This window comes from Symphalangus syndactylus, chromosome 2 (assembly GCF_028878055.3).
Source record: "Symphalangus syndactylus isolate Jambi chromosome 2, NHGRI_mSymSyn1-v2.1_pri, whole genome shotgun sequence".
Lineage (NCBI taxonomy): Eukaryota > Metazoa > Chordata > Mammalia > Primates > Hylobatidae > Symphalangus > Symphalangus syndactylus.
The window spans coordinates 34,126,659-34,150,965 of record NC_072424.2 but is presented as its reverse complement, the minus strand read 5'-3'; the positions used below and the strand labels follow the sequence as shown (position 1 = coordinate 34,150,965).

The 24,307-nt window shown below is 38.7% G+C and overlaps 1 protein-coding gene across 1 annotated transcript in view; it reads left to right on the top strand.

Moving 5' to 3' along the window:
* CFAP58 (cilia and flagella associated protein 58) overlaps positions 1-23,977 on the top strand; it is a 102,993-nt gene extending 79,016 nt beyond the window's left edge. Inside the window, exons 16-18 of the mRNA XM_055249910.2 lie at positions 16,613-16,732; positions 18,974-19,107; positions 23,300-23,977. Of these exons, the coding sequence (XP_055105885.2) occupies positions 16,613-16,732; positions 18,974-19,107; positions 23,300-23,408 (363 nt within the window). The 3' untranslated portion in view covers positions 23,409-23,977. The remainder of the gene's footprint in view (positions 1-16,612; positions 16,733-18,973; positions 19,108-23,299) is intronic.
* Positions 23,978-24,307: the final 330 nt, after the last annotated feature.

The following is a 24,307-nucleotide window of genomic DNA, read 5'->3' as shown; positions in this document are numbered from 1 at the left end:
TAGTAGCCACAATAAGAAAATGTAAAAATAATCAGGTAAAATTAATTTTAATAACGTTGTTTAGCACAATTTATGCAAAATAATATCACTTCAACATGAAATGAATTTATTAATGTGATATTTTATGGTTTTTTATACTAAGTTTACACTATCTGCCATGTATTAACACTTGAAGCAAATATCAATTCAGACTACATTTCAAGTGTTTGATAGCCACGGGTGGCTAGTGGCTACCACACTGATGAGCACAGTTCTGTTTCATGGTCATGATTAGTTGGGTACCGGTTTGGCTACTAGGTTCTTTCTGATTTACTGAGTGTATTTGATATAATCTGAATGAGGGCACTACTGGGAGTGGCAGAGAGTTGTTTAGTCAGTTACATTAATCATTCATTCATTCTTCTTTTCATTCACACACTCATTCAACAAACACTGAGTACCAGGTCTTACGCTTATTCTAGGGATACAAAAAGACACAGGAACAGTTCTTATATTTGACAAAGGCAATGTCTAGTGGAAGAGAGAAGCATGTAAAGAAGTAACTATAACTACAGCACAGTATAATAAAGTACATACGAGAAACATGGACATAGTGTTATGGGATTTATATTTGGAAAAATTAGAGTTCTATTTCTTATCATACACTAAATTTTAAAAACTTCCTAAAAGTTCTAGAATAAACTATAAATAGATTTCTACATATTCTTGAGAGTGGGAAAAATTACCCCCGCTTTTTTTCCCAAGTTTTAGATAAAATGTTAATGCAGGAAAGTAGAGTAAAATAGAACACAACCAGTCTCTATTCACCCAAAATAGTAAATATTAATGTTTTGTCACATTTGTTTCAGATTTTTTAAAAAATGAAGTGAATAGATTTTCAGACTAGATGAAAACTTCGTGTCCCTTCAAAGTCCCATTTCTTTTCTGCCGTTTCCAGAGGCAACTACTGTCATTAATTTGATGTGTATTCCTTCAGTATATTTTTGTGCTTTTACTGCAAATAGATACATTTACAATGTGTAAAATTACTTGGTACATTTTACATTTATACACATGGTATAACACTGAATGCATTATTATTCATTTTCCTTCTTTTTTCCACAGTCAATGTTATATTTTTGAGACCTGTCCTTGATACACATCAAAGATAAAAGTAATTCCATTGTATATCTATTCTATAGCCATTTTTTAAAGATGATGAACATTTAGGTTTTTTTCTTTCAAATTTTCACTATTGCAAAAGCATTTCAGGGGCATTCCTGTACAAGTTTCCTGTACACATACATGAGCATCTCTCTAGGGTGTGTATCTACAAGTAGAGGAAGTATAATACCAAAGGCAGAAATCATAAAGGAAAAGAGTGATAACTTTGTCTACACAAGAAGTTTAAAACATCACCAGAATAGTAAAAAGCATTTCAAAGGTGGAAAGAAAAAACTAGGAATAACATTTGTAACAAATATGGCAGAGAAAGTTCACTATCCTTAATATATAAAGAGTTTTCACAAATCAATTTGAAAAAGATATCAGTGAATAAATTGGTAGAGATAATAAGCAAACAGTTTACAAAGGAAGAAATATGAATCAGTAGTGAACATGCAAAAATAAGGTAACCTTATTAGTAATCAAAAGAGTGAAAATTAAAATAATAATTATCTTTCCTTTTGGCCTATCAGACCAGCAAAGACAAGAAAAGAATGATGATACTCAGTGTTAAAATGTGGGTGTAATAGGCACTTTTTTTTTTTTTTTGAGATGGAGTCTCGCTCTTTCACCAGGCTAGAGTGCCATGGTGCGATCTTGGCTCACTACAATCTCCGCCTCATGGGTTCAAACAATTCTCCTGCCTCAGCCTCCTGAGTAGCTGGGACTACAGGCACATGACACCATGCCCAGCTAATTTTTGTATTTTTAGTAGAGATGGGGTTTTACCGTGTTGGCCAGGATGGTCTTGATCTCCTGACCTTGTGATCTGCCTGCCTTGGCCTCCAAAACTGTTGGGATTATAGGCGTGAGCCACTGCACCTGGCCAGTCGGCACTTTTATATACTGTGGGTAGAGTTTAAATGGATGTAAACTTTCTAGAGGAGAATATGGTAGTATGTATTAAAGGCTTTATAATATAAAAACTTTGACTCAGAAATTCTACTTGAAGGATTAATCCAGAGAAAATAAGTCAGAATTTTGTGTCAATATGTCTGTGATGAGGATGTTTCTTGTAGTGTTATTTATGCTATAAGGTTAAAGATGGCTTTGCCTAAACCAGTGAAGAATATGACTAAATCAACCCAAGTTTAAAAAAACCTAACTTTAACACTAAAGATGCAGTTAATTTTTTTTTTTGAGACAGGGACTCATTCCATCACCCAGGTTGGAGTGCATTGGTAAAATCATAGCTCACTGCAGCTCCAAACTTCTGGGCTCAAGCCATCCACCTGCCTCAGCCTCTTGAGTAGCTACAATTATAGGCATGTGCCACAGCATGTGCATAATTTTTGAATTTTTTGTAGAATCTTGCTGTGTTGTCCAGGTTGGTCTTGAATTCCTGGCCTTAAGAGATCCTCCCACCTTAGCCTCCCAGAGCACTGGCATCACCAGCAAGACGCAGTTAATTTGAAGAAATTAGAAAGGCCTCCCAGGAGAAGTTACTTTGATCATCAGGGTCTTGAAGGATGGGAATGTGTTTGCCAAGGGTTGGAGGTGGAAATAGGGGAAGGGCATTCTGCAAAAATAAGTGGCCAGTACCAAGGCAAGAAGCCTCAGGAGAACCTGCTCAGATCAGGGAGTGACAGTGATTTTGTGTGATGGCATATAGGGGACATGAAGAGGAGCAGAGTCAGGATGGAGTCCTCTCTGATCTGAGCCCATCCCATGATGTCATGATCCAGCCATTGCTTGGAGGCTTTTTAGGATTTCATCACAAATTTCAAATTACTTGGGGTTATTTCAACTTGAGTTTAATTCCATCAGAATATTTCTTGTTTTCAAATTTTAATTTAGCGTACTCTTCCAAAGAATGTTCCAAGTAAGTAAGATTTTGCTGAGTGGCCTTTCATTGCTACATTGCATGTTTTAACAAGTTACTTGCTTAAGATCCTTTCCTTATGCAGCTGTTATTGTCAATGTACAGTTACACGGCTGCTCTGTTCTCTCCAGAACCCTCACTCCCTTGGCTGTCCCTCTGGTTTGGCAGGTGACTTCAAATAGTTTGCTTTGCAAACTATTTGAAGAAGCCAAGAGTGTGTGGCTCTAGGCTTAGAGTCACACTGGCCTGGGTAGGAATCCTAATTCCGTAATTTTAAATGTGTGATCCTGGGCAAATTACTTAGCCTCACTCAGCCTCTGTTTCCTCATCTGTGAAATGGAGTTGATATGTGAGGACCACATGGATAATGTCTATAAAGTGGTTTTCAGAGCTTGTAGTATGTGCTAAATAAATGTTAGCTATTATTATAATTACTATTTTATGGATAACTGGATTCCTTCTGACTTCTCTTATTAATCCCCAGGGGATTATTTATAGTATAGGCCTAATTAGCTATTTATGGTTCTAGAACTTCTCTTGTGTTTCCTACCTAAGTGGTATGTTGTCGAGAGGAAGCTGAGAATTCACTGTCTAGGCTATCTCTTGATCCCAGGCTTCAATAAGCAAAGTGTAGGAGGCCTCAGGTCTCCTTCTAAGTTAGCCAGTTTATACAGGGTCTGAGGAATGAGCCCTTTTAGGACCACAGACTGTGGGTTCGAATGGCACATGCCATGAAGTTATCTATCTGTGGAATCCCAACATTCATGCAGCCTGGTTCATCCCACCCTTGAGCAAATCACCAAGAAGCAGGGATTCGAGAGAGAGAGAGAGTCAGGGAGGGAAACTCATGGATTCAGCCAGGTGACCTTTGGAGATGAAGCCTCCAAGCATTTGGAAAGTGATAGACCATTACTGGTGATGAAATCCCAGCGGGCCCTTCTTTTCAGAAGTGTCCCTTCTCTGATTCTTGTGATATCACTTGTAACTGTCAAGAATTGCTCTTATCACAATATCCTGTTGAGTCACTTGTCTGCCTCTCCCATTAGACTCTAAATTCCTTGAGAGCCGCACAGTCTCTAGGAAGGAGCATGGTCTTTTGGAATTGAGTCTTCTACATAGCTCTAGGACTTGTGACCTTGGTCACGTTACTTGTTTCCTCATCTGCAAAATGAAGATACTTACTGATTTATAGACTTATTATAAGGATCGGATATAATTTATGAAAAATGACTGGCATATAATAGTTGGTTAGTAAATGGTAACTGGTGACTATGAGAACAACCATGATACCAGCGATGATGATGCCAGAGTAGCATTGTGCCTGATGTGTCTGTCCATCAGCACGTGTTTTGTGGATAGATGGCTGGATGAATGAATGGTCAAATAAATTCATGTTTAAATAGATGAGTAAACAGGCCGGACGTGGTGGCTCATGCCTGTAATCTCAGCACTTTGGGAGGCCAAGGCGGGCAGATCATTTGAGGTCAGGAGTTCAAGACCAGCCCGGCCAGCATGGCAAAACCCCATCTCTACGAAAAACACAAAAATATTAGCCGAGCATGGTGGTGTGTGCCTGTAGTTCCAGCTACTTGGGAGGCTGAGGCGGGAGGATCTCTTGAACCCGGGAGGTGGAGGTTGTAGTGAGCCGAGATTGCACCACAGCACTCCAGCCTGGGTGACAGAGTGAGACCCTGTCTCTGAAATAAGTAAATAGATGAGTTAACAATTCCAACAGACTGCAACCCTTGTCCTTTTTAGCCTCAACCACATTTGATGGCATCAGACACACTCACATTTGCCTCCTCTCTCATCTTTTAGGGCTCAGAAGTTTGCTGATTCTCCTCCCTTGTTGACTCTTCTTTCTCTCTTCTTTCTTGGCCTTTTTTCATTTCTCCTATTCCCTAGATGTTAACCATTCTCCAGAGCATATTCTTGAACATTGCTTTTACTGCTTTCACCCTCAAGGATTTCATTCTTTATTAAGACTTCAATTATCACCGTTACGTAGATAAAGTCGAGATGTCTTATATAGACTCTTCTGCATTCTGGGCTTATATTTCTTAAAACTTGTTTGTCAAAAAGGATGCCCTGTTGACGCTTTAAAATTGAATTTACCATCTTCTGCCTGAAGCCTGCTCCTTCCCTGGCATGGGTATGCACATTAATGGTGTGGCAGCTTTTCCAGGCTCCCAGAGGCTTGACGTGCCAGAGTCATTTCCGACTCCTCCCACCCATGTTCCAGTCAGTCGCTGATCATGTAATTCCATCTCCATATGCTCTTGCATCTGCTTCCAACTTTCCCCCCAGGCACTATCCTGATTCAGGTCCTCTCTATGATCTTAAGCCAGTTCTCTGAAGTGGAACACTTAAACACTGAGTACTGTAAGAAATATTAGAATTTCCACACATATGTGCATTTTAATCTCAATCTTTGAAACGTTCTGTTTTATATATGTTTTATAATGTAAATTATTTATTAGAGTAGTGTATGTATATACGATACAATAGAATAACATTTTTATTACTAGAACAATAATCTATTATACACCAAGAAGCCCTCAGTAGCTTCTGTGTTAGGCTGTTCTTGCATTGCTATGAAGAAATACCCTAGACTGGGTAATTTATAAAGACAAGAGTTTTAAGTGGCTCATGGTTCTGCAGACTGTCCAGGAAGCACGGCGCTGGCATCTACTCAGCTTCTGGTGAGGCCTCAGTGAGTTTTTCTCATGGTGGAAGGTGAAGCGGGAGTAGGCACTGCACATAATGAAAGCAGGAACAGGAGAGAGTGGGAGGGAAGGTGCCACACACCTAAACAACCAGATCTCACTAGTACTCATTCTTGCAAGGACAGCACCAAGCCATGAGGGATCCACCACCAAGACCCAAGCACCTCCCACCAGGACCCACCTCCAGTACTGGGGATTACATTTCAATGTGAGATTGGGTCAGGGACAAATATCCAAACTATATCAGCTTCCAACTGCCTATCATATTGAAAACAAACTCACCTGCCTGTCATTCAAGGCATATATAGTACCTCCTTTCTAGGCTGGTAAGGCAGTCCCTGGTGTAGAGTCCCTTGCACATGCTGCAGGCTGTAGCCAAATTGAACTACTTACTGGATGCTTTTAAGCTCTCACTTCTTCACCTTTATGACTTTGATTGTATTGTTCTCTTCTCTTACTCTCCATCTGCTATAAGTAATATGCATAGTGGTTAAGAACAAGGAGATTATATATATCCATTTCTATCTCAGTCATTGAAATGTTCTGTTTCATATAAGTTCAAATCTTGGCTCTGACACTTTCTAGTTGTTTTATTTGGGCAAGTCACTGACACTTCTGAACCTCAGCTTCCTCATCTGGAAAATAGGGATAACAACAATCAGCTCACAGGTTTGTTGTGTGGAGTTATTAGGTAACACGTGTTGAGCTTAGCACCATGTCTGGCATATTCATAATATCTGACCTAAAAGTGAGAGCTGCTGCTACTGCTTCTATTACTCCTTTCCAGTATTTTTAGTCCAATTCTCTCAAATGTGAGATTGTGCAGGAAAGTAAAGGTTGTTGTAACATAAAAATATTAACAAATGAGCTTGCCATTTATGTGACTATTCCTTAGTCAGACATCCCTCCAGCATCATGTGACTAACCCCTGTCCATCCTGACATCATTGGTCTGATTTCAGTAGAATTGTTGAATATTTTTAATACCCAGCAGTACAATGCAAATACGATGCAAGACAACTGTAAAATAAAACTAAACTTTGCAAAAGATGTTAGATACCACGAAGTCAATGCAACTTCATGATATTAGAAAAGTGCTGGAATCATGTGCAAAGGCAATGATCTAAATTAGGATCCAGTGGAGAAAGAGAAAATTGAACAAGTATAAGTATAGGCACTTCAAAAAAGAATGTTTTAAATATCAAAGGATTAAGAGGGAATTTGGAAGAAATTAATGAAGCTTTTAAATATTACTGCTAACAGAAATATTTTAAAAATACTTGGTCAGAGTATTTAAATAAAATACAAAAAACATTAACCATAAAAGAAATATGTATAAATCTTGCTACATTAAAATTAAGAATATCTCTGCTCCCTAAGAGAAATCATAAAAGCACAAACTTTATATATCTTTCTATATCTAGAATATATAAATAATTACAAATCAGTAAAAAAAAATACTATATGTGAACAGGCATTTCTCAGAGGAGGAAACACAAATGGATAAACTTGGGGAGAAAATAACTCAACCTTATTTTATAAGGAGGGAAATGGAACATTTGATGGGACATATGATAACATTGAGATGCCATTTTACTGTTTCTAGAAGGACAAAAGTTAACATGTCTGTATTAGTTATCTATTGCTCCATTACAAATGACCATGAATTTCACAGCTTAAAACAACACACGTTATCTCGTAACTTCAGTGGGTCGGGAGTCTAGGTATGGTTTAACTGGGTCCTTTGCTTAGGAATGACTGACAACGCTCAGCAATGGCAAGTATGCAAATCAATGGGAATTTTTATAAAGCACTTTGGAAAATAATTTTCTATTACCTTATAAAATTGAGTGTTCATATAGCTTTAAGATGCAGCACTTCCACTCATAGGTCTATATCCTAGAAAGACTTGGACTTGTGAACTTGGGAACACACACAAGAATGTTCATAAAAACAAAACCCGGGAAATAACCCAAATACCCACTGACAGGTGAATGCAGAGATTGTGGAATTCTCACCCAGTGAAATATCAAATCAACTACATGAACAGAAACACACAATAACCATAAGATTTATGGTTCAATAAATCTTAGCACCATATTATTGAGGAAAACAAGCAAGCCAGAGAAAACTAGGTACACTCAGATATATTTTCATAAAGCTCGAAGCAAAACTAAGTAACAGATATGTGATAAAACTATATGGAAAAATCAAGGCAATTATGATAATAGGTTTCAGAATGGTGCTTACCTTGGATGATGGCTATAAGCACAGGGGTGGGTTGGGGAAGGGAGTACACAGTAGCTTCCTGGTAATGAGAATATTCTATTTCATAAGTTGGGTGATGGGTTTACCCTGAGCATCTATTACCATGCTTTATAGCTATATATGCTATGTATATTCTTTTGTATGATTGTTACATAATAAAAATTTAAGAAAATGTGCACTGTAGTAGTCAGATATATGAAATCAAATTATACTATAATATAATGTTGTCAGTTATGTCAAAAAACCCCAGTCATTTTAATTGGGGTTTACTGGTTATTTGTTAGTTCTAATGTAATGTGCTCATTATTACAATTAAAATGTAAAATTTGTTAATTATAAGACAAAAAACTTATGAGTATTAGATCAGTTTTTCAAAGAAAAAATCTCACTGAAACTTTTATTTTATTGTTTATTTTGAAAATTGGACACCATTTTATTTCATTTCATTTTGGGAGGCTGAAGTAGGAGGATTGCTTGAGCACAGGAGGTCAGGGCTGCAATGAGTTGTGATTGTGCGACTGCAATCCAGCCTGGATAACAGAGTGAGACTCTGTCTTAACAACAACAACATATTTTCAAAGAAAAATAGCAAAAGCCAATTGGAAACTTACTTATTCTTTAACTCCAATTTTCTTTAAACTTGGAAGTGACTTACTGATCTACTTTTATTTATATTTATTTGTTTTATTATATTATATTTTATCTTATTTTATTTTATTTTATTTTATTTTATTTTTTTTGAGTTGGAGTCTCACTCTGTCGCCCAGGCTGGAGTGCAGTGGCACGATCTCGGCTCACTGCAAGCTCCGCCTTCTGGGTTCATGCCATTCTCCTGCCTCAGCCTCCCGAGTAGCTGGGACTACAGGCACCTGCCACCACGCCTGGCTAATTTTTTGTATTTTTTTAGTAGAGACGGGGTTTCACCATGTTAGCCAGGATGGTCTCGATCTCCTGACCTCGTGATCTGCCCGCCTGGGCCTCTCAAAGTGCTGGGATTACAGGCATGAGCCACCGCGCCCGGCCACTGATTTACTATTTTAAACAACTCCTCTTCTTCCCCTTAAACATTTACCATCTACTCATGCTAACATCTCCAGAGGAGACTGCTCTAGCATGTATCTATAGGTCCTTGTTTAGCTCCTTTTACCAAAAAACACAAAACACCATTCTATTTTGCATCTGAGGGGCTCTATTCACCAAGAATAGGAAAAAAAAAAAATTCTTTGGAACAGCCAATTAAGTTGAATTTTAAAAAATATCCACATGAATGTGATTTGGTTGGGGCAAAAATCCATTCCTGTGTTCCCGGTAATCTGATACCCGTCCTTGAATCCTTGTAATTCATCCTCCCTATCCTAGCCAAGTTATGATTTGAATCCAATGATCTAGCTTCAAGGATTGAGCCCTCTCCAGTCCAAACATTTATAACCAGCAAAACCAAAGGAGAGGAGGCAACATGTAATTAGAAAAGGTTTCTAGGGAATGAGGAGTTATGTCTGTCATCTACTTAACAGATGTACATCAATAACTATCAAATTCCTCCAAATTTCTCCATGGTATTCAGACAAATTTTAGAAATTTAATCATCGTAGAGACAATGGATACTATTTAAGATGGATTAACTTCAAGTGGCTTTATCTATTCAATTTGTCCTTTGATAGTGAATACCTTTTCAGATCCACAAATAGTACTGCTACTTCTTCTCCCACCAAGATGCATCTGAAATATTTCCCTTTCCGTGGCCCACCAAACTGATATCATCTCCACTTTTGAACTTACCTACACATGCATAGTACTCCTAGCACCTCTTTGGGAACCTGGCATGACTGTTTTGTTTTATAATGACTTAGTTATTTGTTTTTCCATAACTGGATACTAAACTCTAGACCTTACTGATTATTTTTTGGTGGGGAGTGGACAGAGTTTCATTCTGTCACCCAGGCTGGAGTGCAGTGGAGCAATCTTGGCTCACTGCAACCTCCGCCTCCCGGGTTCAAGTGATTCTCCTGCCTCAGCCTCCCAAGTAGCTGGGATTACAGGCGCCTGCTACCATGCCCAGCTAATTTTTGTATTTTTTGTAGAGACGAGATTTCGCCATGTTGGCCAGGCTGGTCTCAAACTCCTGATCTCAAGTGATCTGCCTACCTCGGCCTCCCAAGGTGCTGGGATTACAGGCGTGAGCCACCACACCCGGCCGACCTTACTGATCTTTGTGTGAACCTAGAACAGTCATGAACATAGAGTTATTGCTAAATAAATACTTAGTTGACTTGAATTTCTCTGGACGTGTTTCATTACTGGCTTTAAGAAAGTCAACACTATCATGATTTTTAATATGTGCAAATTCTTCACATGCATTAAATTGCTAGGTAAGGTGCAAAGTTAAAGCAAGCAAACAGCCTTGGTAACAATGTTCAGGCTAGCCTAGAGAATTACATACTTTGTACCAGATTTTACATACATATATTTGCATTTTGGAAATAAAGTCCCTTGCAAAAAGATCTCTCAAGAAAGTTTGTATTGCTTACATCAGAAAGCACCAGAAGCATTTTTCCTATTGTTACAAAAATGGTGAAGGTTAGCGTATGCAAATTTCTCATATGCCTCATAAAACACTTACTCATCTACATCTAAAGCCAAGAACCACCGTGTAACCAACTAGTTCCCTGCTCATAAGGAACTCGGCTGTGTAATTCTGTTTCATCCCCAAATGCCAGCATTTCCTATCCTCTCCAGGGGGCTTTACTACTTCATGACATCATAAACAAGATGGGCCCGGAGTTCAGTTTAGCTGACATCTTCGTTATAAAGCCAATAAACAAGAAAGCCCCAAGGTATTAGGCATTATTTTTTCTTTTCTAAAGCTAGATAGAAATGTAATATGTTTACAGAGTTTCTAATTTATTTTTCTGCTAATGAAAACAGGCATTTCCGGATAAATTAGGCAGTGTTCTAGAGTTGCTTTTATATACAGAGGGAAGTAATTTTCCTTAGAATTTTAAATGTAGCTTTTGTCTTTTGTTAAGAATTATGGATGGTAGTGGGGGGATGGAAAAAGGACTGAAACCAAGCAAAGAGGCAAAAATGTATTGCCTTTTTTTTTCAATTCTGGTAAAGAGTTGTGTGTGCGATTAGGATTTCTGTGTTTAAGGAGGCTGCTTAAAAAGTCAGCACATTATTTAGTTGAGGAATGTAGTTTAAGAGTTATGCTTACGGCTGGGTGCAGTGGCTCATGCCTGTAATCCCAGCACTTTGGGAGGCTGAGGAGGGCAGTCATGAAGTCAGGAGTTCGAGACCAGTCTGACCAACATGGTGAAACCCTATCTGTACCGAAAATACAAAAATTAGCTGGGCGTGGTGGCACGCGCCTGTAATCCCAGCTACTCAGGAGGCTAAGGCAGGATAATCTCTTGAACCCGAGAGGCAGAGGTTGCAGTGAGCTGAGATCGGGCCATCGCACTCCAGAGTGAGACTCCATTTCAAAAAAAAAAGAAAAAAAAGTTATGCTTACATTTTTATATTTATGTGTATCAGTATGTACATGCACATACAGGTAGTCTTTTCAGAGCCAATTAATTTGAATACATTTGCAAGTCTTATGAATTAAAAAAAATGTTTGACACTACTTGAACTATCAGAAAACCTCTATAAAAATTTAAGAGATCAAGGCAAGGTGGTACCTCAAGTGATTTTCTGAGTTATACACAACATACATAATAAAAAAATATTGCTCAAAGTAATGGAACTCATAGCACCAGCTCAGTAAGGTGAATTATGCAAGCTCTGCTAACTGGAAGATGTTATTGAATGGTTTAATGAAGTAAAAGTTCTCAACACAAATATGTCTGTACCTGTATTGATGTATATTGGTAAAATACGATGGGCATAGTTTGCTGATCGTGTAATTGCAATCAATGAAATTATTAAGCTTCCTCAATAGAATGAGGAGAGCACAACAGTAGGTGCGAGTTATATAGAGAGAGATCCACCATGGTTCTGGCCTTAAAGGCTCAAAATTCAGTTGGAGAGAAATAATGGGTTTATAAAGATAAAACATTGTTGGTAGTAACGTGATGTCTGTTGACATTTTGAAAAAGAGATTTTCTGTATATTCTGCGAAGTAGCTTCTCTCAGAAGTAGTGGTTATTGAATAAAAAAAATCAACATTATCTTGAACCCATTGGGTAAGGCTGGAGTGAAGGCAAGACGTTATCTCTTTCCTTGGAGTTCTTGGCACTCAAGCATCTGAGTGGGTAGCTTTTGCCCTGGTAGGTGTAAATACGCATGTGTCTTTGGTCTGGAGGAAAGCTGCCTGTTTCGCTTGAGTCAGCTTGTTCACAGAGTGAGGCGATTCTTCCCAACTCTCACCGAAGCAAATTGATGACTCCAGGGTGAGCAGAATCAATGCACTGGCATTTGCCAAATACAGATTCAGATGAAAATGGAATAAATTAGTTCCTCTCAGTCAGTTATTGCTTCGTGTAGGCGAGCTGAGGAAGAAGGGATGCTGAGGTGCACATTGAATGTGAACTACCTTCTGTTTTCAGCTGAAGATATAAACAGATAGTGATTATAAAACTGTAGCTTGGTGGGGAAAGGAGTTCTGTGAGCAACTCAATTTCTCCCTCTGAATTGTACCTGGAGTAGCACTGACTCTTATTTGCATAGGCTGTTCAGAATATGTCTGGAATTTCCATTGTGAGGTTACAGACTGCCACCATGTAATAACAGCATTATTGGAAGCTAGTACTGTAATTAATTTCTTACTACTACACTCAGCTGATATTGACAATGAGATGTGCAATTACCCAGCATAACTTGACAGATTCTTCACAGCAAAGGAACTCATAATCACATCTGATGGCCTGTCCAATGGAGAGAACAGGATGTCTAGGAAGAGGCTATCATTTCAAGGATGGACATAGTATGGTTAGTGCTCTCAAGACATGCTTAGCCAAAGAGAAAGCTAGTCTTTTGGTATTAGTAGTTGAGCTTGATTCCAGTATAGCTGTTCATAAAATAAATAGTGAGGCATGCTACAAAGTGATATTGCTGTGCATCACCAGCAAACTCTGAATAAAAGAAATGCCAAACTGAAGAAGCAATCTTTTGTTGGTGGGGAAATAATATACTCTTTATGATTTTCTTAAGATGTTTCATTGACATATGATGCTTCTAACCAAGTGACAAATTAATTGACTAGATTTAAAGAGAAATGGATGTGGCTTAATGAAGAAGGACAGGATATGTATTATAAGGCAGCTGGTTCTGCCACTGCTGGCTTATGGAGACAATATACATTGGACAGCTAATGAGTCTCTGTTGCATAAGATAGTTCTCTTTATAATAGAATTGCATGCTTTGTCTCTAAATGAGGTTATTATATACACCATTGCACAATGTTTGAAGAGCTTGGTTGGCCCTTGTAGAGGGTTACGAGAGAAATAAATTGGAAGACAGTTGTACTGAAGACCTTCAATCCATCAAACATTTCATATTTGTCTAAATTACTAGCACGTTCTCCAAAAATATGAATCTGTATGCTACACAAGGCTAGAATGTTAATGCTGACCAGACTGCTTTATCAGACAGGTTTTCCACTGTAAGCATTGGCCAAAATTCACGCACAGTGAAGCCGGGCAATACACATTCCAACCACTGCCCCCATTCCCTTTGTCTCTGCTCTTCATGTATTCCACTCTCTTAGTCCCTGAAGTTTCATTTGTTATTTCTTCTACCCACCATGAACACACAGGGCTCACTTGCCCTGGGTTATTTAATTCTCAGAACTTTTTGACTTTGACTACCCAGACAGTTTTAGTGGTAATTCAGTTTCTTCACTTTTCTCCATACTTGTGGGCCCTCACAGTTCAGTTGCTCAGCTATTCTTTACAACAAATCCATTTCAATTAAGGTTTCAGCCTAGAAAGAAATACTAGGCTGGATGTGGTGGCTCAGGCCTGTAATCACAGCACTTTGGGAGGCTGAAGTGAGTGGATAAAATGAGCCCAGGAGTTGGAGACCAGCCTGGGCAACATAGTGAGACCCCACGTCTACAGAAAGTACAAAAATTAGCCAAGCATGGTGGTGCATACCTGTAGTCCCAGCTACTAGGGAGGCTGAGGTGAGAGGATTGCTAGAGTCCAGGAGGTCGAGGCTGCAGTGAGCTATGATTGCGCCACTGTACTCCAGCCTGGGTGACAGAATGAGACCCTGTCTCAAAAAAAAAAAAAAAAAAGAACAAAAAGGAAAGAAAAAAATATTGGAAGTGATGAAGAAGACAGGATAAATGACAACATCATTCACTCTGTGTCAGAAGACTGTGCTTTCTATGAGAGGACATGGCAGGACTTATTCAGATGGTGTAGATGGGGAGATGGAGGAGGTGAGTCATGCTCTTACCATCATTACTCTCTAATGTGGCTTTGAACCTGATTCCACTTTCTGGCTTGATTCTTCTATCCATGATATCATGTAGATGGAATTTTGTAGCTCAATTTTGCCCAAGTATTCTCAGGGTGATAACATGTCTTTGAGCTCCAGGGGAAGTTTTGCACAGGAAAGGTGATTCTTGGGGCATATCATCAGTAGGTGTTTGACTTACTAACGGACTATGGAGGCACCATTAATTCCTGCTGATGCTGAGATACTCACGTATGTGGTGAGGTGACAATATTTTGTTTCTTTCAAACTTTCTTCTCTGTGTCTCTCTCCTCTCAACCTACCAAGAGTAATTGAAGAGAATTACACCTGTGAAACATTTCAAGATGCTTGGAGTAAGATGGTCTTTTCAGTTTAAGACATTATTATATCCCAGATCAGATTGCTTTCTCTCTGTCATTGTGAGGTTCTTTCCTTTGCAAGTCTATCCGTACTCTGGTATAGAGGAAGGTGAGCTGAAAGAAATGGACAAAACTGTTTCATGGGCTTCTCCACATATTTATTACCCTCTCCAAATTGAATCTTGAAGCCTTGTCAGAAGTGTTATTTTCCCAACAGAGCAGGTGTTAAGTGTCTCTAGAAAATAAACTCACCTCCTGATATCTTTCTCATTGCTTGCTACATCCATTTACTGTGAAGATTATATTGTAAGGTGTGACAGGAGGTGTTGTACAGCAAGGGAAAATCATCACTTTGTAATTCGATTTGTTCAAGTTCTCTTTTTTTGCACGGGCTTTTGGATTTCCTTGTCATTTCTGGAATTATTTCTTAAATGGTGAGTATTGTTTTCATATGTTTTTCCCAGAGCTTATCCCATCCAAATACTTTTTAAGTTGCATACACTCTTCTATAAGTAGAGCTATGTTTTTGTAATGGAGTTTCAATAATTTGGCCAGGGAAAAGGAAAAACCAAAACAAATGGTAACAAAGACTAGTTAATGATTTTTCTTTCACCTGATTTTTTATGACTTTTATATTTTCTGCTAAAAATAGATTATTTGATAACAATACAAAGAATACTTAGCTGTAGGTAAAAATTAATATCCATTTGACTGAATGTTTCATTTAATGAGAGGGCTTGTGCTTACCACAATTATCTTAAGGAAATAAATGTGTACAGAGACTAATGAGTAGACACACTAGACTTTATCAATGTTTATTCAAATTATTGCAGTTTAGTGATATGGAAATCTAGAATTGAGATGCTTTAGAAATAAATCTTTGCTTGTATGTAATTTCTTTAGTTCAAGGGTCGGAAAACACTTTACTAGCAATTAAACTCCAGGATTCAAATGGGGATTTCACATTGTTTATTGTTTAAATAAAGTTACAGAATTATCATTTGCTTAGGGTTTCTAGAAAATCCTTTCTTTTAGGTCTACAAATGTGCATACGCAAGTTTCCCTGGATATTTACCTCTTCCCTCAAGACATTTTCAGATTTCTTTTCTTCCCATGCCATCATATTTCTTTTCTTTTTTTTTTCAGATGGGGCCTGGAGTGCAGTGGTGCATAGCCCATTGCTCCCTCCATCTCCTGGGCTCAAATGATCTTCTCACCTCAGCCTCCTAAGTAGCTGGGACTACAGGCATGTACCAAAATGTCTGGCTAATTTTTGTATTTTTCTTTTTTCTCTCTCTCTCTCTTTTTTTTTTAAATGGAACCAGGGTCTCACTGTGTTCTCCATGTTGGTCTTGAACTCCTGACCTCAAGCAACCCTCCTGCCTCGGCCTCCCAGTGTGCTGGGATCACAGGCATGAGCCACTGCACCAGGCTATTAGAGTTCTTGAAAAACTCTCTTTTTTACTTCTTCCTCCAACCAACTCCTCCAACCAGAGTCAGTCACTCCCTCTTTTTCCTAGCAAGATCTTCTATCCTGCCCTTGTCTCCCAGTCCTTGTGATCTTATGTTCAGGTAGAGAGGAACTTTCTCTTACTCATTGTCTTATTACTTGTATCCAAATGTTGCACATTCCCGGCCCTTCATAAGGATTGTTTCAATGCATGACTGAATGAATCTGTGAGTGAATGTGATCACTGTGGAGCTGTGAAGTAGCTTGGGCACCTCCCAAATTGTGCTGGCCATGCAGTGAAAGGCATTTTCCCTGTTTTGACGGGGCTGTTTATCTCTGCTCCTGGTTCTGCTCTCCACTAGGAAAAGGAGAAACACTACATGGAACTAAAGCACATTTTGGCCCGCCAGCCTGGACCTGAGGCTGCGGAACAGCTGAAGCTATACCGACGCACGCTGCATGACAAGAAGCAGCAGCTGAAAGTAAGTGGTAGCACCTGTTCCTTCCTGGTTCCAGGGCAGCCACACTCTGGGGAGCACACCTGGACAAGTCCACTGCCTCCACACAGTGAGCCAGTCTCTCAATGCCACAATCCTCTGAGGTCAGCTCTCTTAGAGCTCTAGTCTAGGATGAGCCAGCAGACCTCAGAGCTACCCTTCTCTTCCTGGACTATTAGACAGCACCATTCTCCATTTCCAGAAAGAGGCAGGTGAGCGAGAGAGGAAAAGATGATGACAACAAAATGGAAATGTGAGGACAGGGTTTGTATGGATGATCTTGAGATGATTTATTAGAGTACTTGAAGGGCAGGGAGGAGCAAAGGAAATATTTTAACACATTGACCAACTGAAGCAGACCACCGTGCCACGGTGGGTCCCTGGTATTCCATCCCATCTGAGATAAACATACACAGAAGAAGTCCAGCCACTGCCCAGCCCTGAGGGCCTTGCTTCCTGACCAGCTGTCAAATATGTAACCACGAAAGGGAAATAAAATCAGGCAAGATTTTTTGATAGTGTGATTCCCTTCTAAGTCACATAAGACCCTCAGTTGCAGAGATATGGAGTGTTTTGCTTTTACATGTGCCTTTTTAAAGTTTTCTCAAAAATTGTGCATGTTCACACTATATTTTGAGCTTCACCTTCTAAGCAAGTACTTAGATATTCTTGGCATATCGGGGAAGTTTTACACACACAGCCACAGGATGAAGCATGTGCCAGTTGAATTCTGGCACTTCCTGCCCAATGAGGGTAATAATCATTGACTTTCTGCCTGGGGTAAAATATATGCCACCCTACTAGTGTAGCTCTAACCCCTTCAAAAATAGGATATTGTAAAACTGTGTCCTTTTATTTTAAAAGGGCAAATGAAACAAGTCTAATTAGAGCATTAATTTGTAATTCGTCACTCTGAATGTTCATTTCACATGAGTATCTTGAGACATAATTTGAGTTTTGCATAGGACATAATCTTTCGATTATTTTGTTCCTTTAAACAATTGAATATTTTAAACAAAACAAATTATTTTCTTGTTTTCTCAGAGGTAGATATAGATTAGAAAAGCACAGAGCTGTCTTATTCACACAGAGCTCTGGGTGGCCTTCGAAGGTTCACAAGAGCCTTTTGTGAATTTAACCCTTTATCTCAGGAAATCCAGATTTTTTGCTCAAATGAAACGTGACCCCTCATGAAGAGGTTTAGAGGTGGTACTGAGCATGTCTGCCAGTTTGTCCTTGATACTTACCTACTCTTTTAGGAAAATCCACATTCATTGTTTAGAAGGAGGGTCTTTGTTTCTAAGAGTTTAACTATTGAGACGGGTTTTTTATTTTTCCAGCATGAAAATTACATTCTTTAGCCCATGATAACATAGTCAGAATCATTTTCACAGCAGTGAAGAAGAGTTCAGAAGCAGATGAACACTAAAAAGGCTAAGATCTCCCTTTTATGCAAATCTTTAAAGTAGCAAGCAAGAGGAAAAATAAGTCCAGCCTATTGCATGCCTGTTAGAACAATAGCCTTCCTTTTCTCTTTTTGGTTTTGGTGGGGAGCACACCCCAGCTTTGGCATGCACTGTGTCCTATGCAGATGAGTGAATTCCCGCTCTTCTTGTCCAGCCAAAGACCAGCAGCAGCTACTGAACACAGCAGTGGAAGGAGGCATATAGTCAGGCTTTGAAAAGTCCCAAAGAACACAGTAAAGAGGGATAGGCATTCAGCAGCATCACAAACCTGGAAAACACATAAATTGAATGCTTAGTTAGCAGTGATGGCAGGATGATTTCAGAATAATTTTTTGCATAATCCTCAGATGAATCACATGCTCTAGTGATGTTTTTCTTGAATACTTTCTTTTTTTTTAAAGGCTTTAAAAGCAATTTTAGACTGTGTGTCTGGGAGTTTTTCTGTCTCTGTTCATGATATTCCTTGAAGCACATTAGACCATTCATCTGTGAGCCTGTTCGAATGTTGTCTAATAGTTCTTCTTTTAAGTGGGGGAATGATATTTTATTTAAAGTTGCAACCTGATGATGCATCTTCAGCCCTCAGCCAGGTTTCTACTCAGATGTGGACCCTGAGCTGGTGGAAGCATGCAGATTAATTGTGAAACTTGGGCATTGTTTTGCACCTCTAGCTCCACTGTGGTAAATGGTAGCAGATTAAAAGATTTCTCAGAAAAGGATATTGTATCTTTTGTTAATGCTGCTTTATTTGCCATGTTAGGTTTTGTCTTCAGAACTGAGTATGTATGAAGTACAGAGCAAAGAATATAAATATGAGGTAGAGAAACTTACCGATGAGCTCCAGAATTTAAAGAAGAAATACCTCGCTCAGAAACGTAAAGAACAACTTCAAAAGTAAGAATTAGTCAAACGTCCTAATTTTGTTGTGCCTATTATCTGCACATAAGAAAATATTTGGTGAACAGTCACAGAGTTGCAAGTTTCACTGGGGTAAACTAAATCACAGGGTAAACAAATGACATTCTACAGGTCACTAACTAAGTTTGTATCAGAGCAAGATCAGTGTCTCATCTGATACTGAGTCCCCTCCTTGGGATTCTAACAGGGATCCATTAATATCTGCTCATTGGTGGACCTACCGTGGAGCAGAGGAAATGTAATACGACTTTCCCCCCACACTAGTCTATGGTTTGGAGATAACAATGTCATAACTATGTTTGCAAATGAGGTTCAAAATCAGCCTTGTACAGCATATTCACATTTAAAACCACAGGTGCTTTTGCTAAGGGACTGGGGCTTAGTAAAGCTGTTCTTTCTAATGATGCCCCTGTACCACTATAACTACTAGCAGTTCACCTGTGTTTTATTTATTTATCTATTTATTTATTTATTTTTGATTTTTTTTGTAGCAACAGGGTCTTGCTATGTTGCCCAGGCTGGTCTTGAACTCCTGGCCTCAAACAGTCCCCCTGCCTCAGCCTCCCAAAATGTTGAGATTACAGGGTGAGCCATAGTGTCCTGCCTGCCTAGGTTTTTAGATAGTTATTATCTCTGAACCATCTTCTGTGTCTAGTGACTGACTTCAGCATCTGCTGTGGAGAGTTGATGTGACCTATTCTTCTAGGAGATGATAATGAAGAGGTGAGGTTAACATTTTGGGTTTCAGGATGCTCCCATGTTGAAAAACAAAAGTTCTCTTCACATTGTTAGTATTATTTGCCTGATCCCAGGGTGAAAATGGGGGCCCAAATGAATCAGGTTTGAAACGAACTAGTTTTGAAACTTGGTTTGGCTGCGTGACATTGCCAAAATCATCCAGTTAATTTTGTAGTGACTCACATTATGGGCTGAAATTCATGCTTGGTACTTATCCACATGGACATTTCAGGGACATGGTGAAATATGGCTTGAGTGCATTTGCCTATGATTCGTTAGTAGCAAAGTTATATAAAGTAACTGGATGCAAATTCATTTGCCAGTAAAAGTCTGCCCTTCTTGTAAATCAGAACACTCCCCCGTTCCACATTTAGATGCCAGTTCCGTGGTAGAGTAAAATACTTCTATGATTTAGATAAGTCCATCTTAATGTGTAGGTCTACCAACTGTCTGTCTGGTTCAGAATCACTAGTGAGATTTATTAAACATGCAGGTTCCCAGGCCATATTTCCAGATACTTGGATTCAGCAGGCTCTGGAAACCTGCAATTTAATAAGCTTCTCAGGTGATTTTCATGCACAGTGAAGCTTCAGAACCACTAATATTAACAATGTAAATTAAATGAATGCTGGAGTGGAAACACTGTATTTTTCTTTTAGGATATCAAGGTTGTGCTCATAAAATGTCAACATGGTTAATTTGCACATGAAGCAGGTGTCTATTGTGCATCCTTATCAGTAAAACTCTTTTTTTTGAGACAGAGTCTTACTGTGTCACCCAGGCTGGAGAGCAGTGGCACCATCTTGCCTCACTCTGCCTCTGGGGTTCAAGCCATTCTCATGTCTCAGCCTCCCAAGTAGCTGGGATGACAAGCATGTGCCAACATGCCCAGCTAATTTTTTTTTTTTTTTTTGTATTTTTAGTAGAGACAGTGTTTTGTCATGTTGGCCAGGCTGGTCTCGAACTCCTGGCCCCAAGTGATCTGCTGGTTTTGGCCTCCCAAAGTGCTGGGATTACAAGCATGAGCCACTGTGCCCTGCCAGTAAAACATTTTTGAACTTGCAGATCCCCTCGTGTATATGCATATATCTTTTAAATAATTTTAAAATTTCAGAATAGTTTGATTTACCTGCAATGTATTTTAATTTATAAATTATATGCAGATACCATTGTCAGTTTGTAACTCTTAGTAAGGCATAATTTTTAAATTTTAAAGATAAAAGTATTAATAGATTTATTTATTAATAGATAAATAAAATAATAAGAAATAATAAATTAATAGAATAGAAATAAAAGAAAATAATCAATTAATAGAATTAATAGAATAATATCTTCTTTCTACCTACAATGGATCATCTCATTCATTTTCTAAAGTTCGTACACTCCATTTGGAGACCGATGGTCTAGTTTACACTGTTACAAACAGCTAGCTTGGCTGTTTATTATCTTTCTAGAGCTGATTAATTTTCTTGCCTTGACCCTGGGGTTTGGCCTAGTCTTCTTTGACATTACTGACTGCTAATCTTGCTCCCTCTCCTGCCCCAAAGTTTGATGGACACAGAGAGCATGAGCTGTCCAGATATTGGCTCAGCCCTTCTTGATGGGCCCATCCACTAGCACTGTGCTGCCCAGCCATGTGCCACTTGTGGCCAATTAGATTTAAACAAATTACTGTGAAATCAGTTCCTCAGTCTCACTAGTCACATTTCAAGTGCTTAATAGCCACATGTGGCTAGTGGCTGGTATAACAGAAAGTTCAATTGGGCAGTCTTAGAAAGTTCTAGAAAGCTCTAGAATCTTTGCCTTTACCTGTCCTCTTCTTGTCATTACACGCTTATTACTAGTAGCCACTCTGACTGAGTTAGGGTTCCATTGGTGGTTCCATCTACTTGGGGATCCATAAACTGGTAGAAGAGATTAGTTCATAGGAGAATAGCAAAAAAGATGCTGAAGAAAAAAATATGAAGAGGTAAGAACAAAAGTGCTGAGATGGTATAGACTGGAAGGAAGAAGGCTGAGGGAGTCATTATAATGGTCTATAAATACATTAAAAAGATAATATAAAGGAGACAGTATTCCCATTAGTCAGCTTAGACCAAGCCAGAAGCATTAAGCTTACGCTCCTTCAGAAAAAGAAAATTCAGGTTATTTAAGGCGAGAGAGGGCAGGGGGACGGGGAGTGCTGCTGCCTCTAACACCAGTCAAGAGCCAGACGAGTTGCCAAAGTACAGGAAAGAATTTGCTTTGCTAGATCCACTCAAGGCTAAAGCTTTTGTCCTATTTATGGAGAATAGTTTTTCACAATAATGAAATCAATTCTGCTGAGAGACAGATGGGTCGATTACCAATCCTCTACAGGTTCTCTCCCAATGGAATAATTTAGAATCTCTGTGGATGTTCTCTCCACATACGCCCTTTACAAAATAGCAACTCTTATCATTTTGTACCTTTTGCCTTCTTTTGTTTTTCTTAAACACCCCTCTGCTCACACTGTGATCCCAAACTGCACCTGCCCCTTCTCTTGACTACCCTACACCACATCCCCAGGCTGATCTACAGTCTGCAGTACCAGATTCTTTCCAAAAGACAGTTTGTTCCCCTAGGATGAGTCATTCATAATTGTCCAATCTAATTGGTTTTGGTCTTAGCAGTTTGCTTAATTTTTATCGTTTAACAGGGATTCCAAAGGTGTTTTCTTTAAGACCCCAACTATATGATAGATAACTTGTGTAGATCTAGGTTACTTCTGCAGGAAACATGAATATTAGTGTGTGTGTGTGTGTGTGTGTGTGTGTGTGTGTGTATTTAAAGGACATCTATATATAAGTTACATTGTTGATTTTAGGGCAGAATTCCCTCACCCATTGCCAAAAATACTATCTTATTTATCTTCCCCAGCTTTTCTTGTATCTTAAACTATTTCTAGTAATAATGGTTGCTTGTCTAGGGTTACAGGAAAATCTGTGTTTTATAAGTGTCCAAATTTGATGAAGATACCTTGTGTGTAGTAAATATTTATAAGTTTCTACCAGAACTTTGCAATATGAAAGTTGATAAATGATGAATTAGTCATTATAATTGAGCCAAGAAAAAGAGTCTTCTGACTGATCTTTGGAGCTAACAAATGTTTTATAAAACAGGAAGATGATTCCAAGTCAGAAGTCACCAAATACATAGTGTTTGAGTTATAAGGAGGTCTTCTGTTCATATTTAAATAAACATTAGGAGAGCATATTTTGCATTTAATTGTCTTGCCCTAATTTTATGTTTTATCGGTGAACACCTAATTAGATTTAAACAACTGCCTTGTCTAAAACCAGAAGCTGTAATCAAAGTAGTTTTCAATGGCTAACACACCCTAGGATCATCAAATGTCAAACTTAGACAAAAAGGATGTTAAGGAAGCTAACTTTCACCTCCTCTCTTACAGAAACAAGGACACAGCACCCATGGATAACACCTTCTTAATGGTCAAACCAAATGGCCCTGGTTTTACTGGGGGTGGATTTCCTCTCAGGTCAACCAAGATGAAGTTCTAACCTGAAGCTCCTGGCTGTTCCCAGTTGAACAACTCATGAAATCTGCTCTGGGACATTTTGGGGGAATCTCAAAGTCCTTGGATCATAGAATTGAGTGCTGAGAATCCAGGATGGAAAGAAATGCAAAACTATCATAGTCACATACATATAAGAGGGATGGTGTTTTGTCTGGTCCACGTTGATATTAACAAACCATAATTCTCTCTGTTGAGTTAGGCTGACCTATTGCATGAAGCAAATCTTTTTTGCTACCCCATTGATTGAAATGTACTAGACCTTAATTTCTTTATTACAGACATTGGTGTACTTGAAGGTTTTATATTTAAAAGTATTTTTGAAATGCAATGCATCCCCTCTCACCTTATTAACAAGAATCTATTTTAATTATTCCTTATTAACAAGTCATTGCATGAGATGAGAAAGAAGGACAAACTCTAAAGAATTTAAAAAGTGTTTTGAGAATGATTTCTATGTGGAATTTCTTTTCAGGCCTGGGGTAGGAAAATCTATTCCAAAGAGACACACTAATAAATACTTCATTATAAAAAATAAAAAAGAATCTTTGTAGAGATTTTGATCCTTGCTTTGGTAGAGTATGTAATTAAAGTTTAAAGCTACTGTGAGAAATGTTTAACAAGAGCATTTGATTCACAGGAACCGAAACCATGAAATGAGAGATTTGGGCTGGTCTTCTATCCTTTCTAGGCCTCTATCCTCCTCCTAGACTTGAGAACACTGTTATTTAGCACAGGCATCTGTTTGGCTCCCAGACTGCCAGTGTTTTGGGACATTGAATCCATTGTGATGTTTTGTGGTTGAAGCCACAATTATTGGGGCATCCATTCAAAGTTTTCTCATTAAGAGGTTTCATTCAGTTATATTGTATGAGGACACTCTGT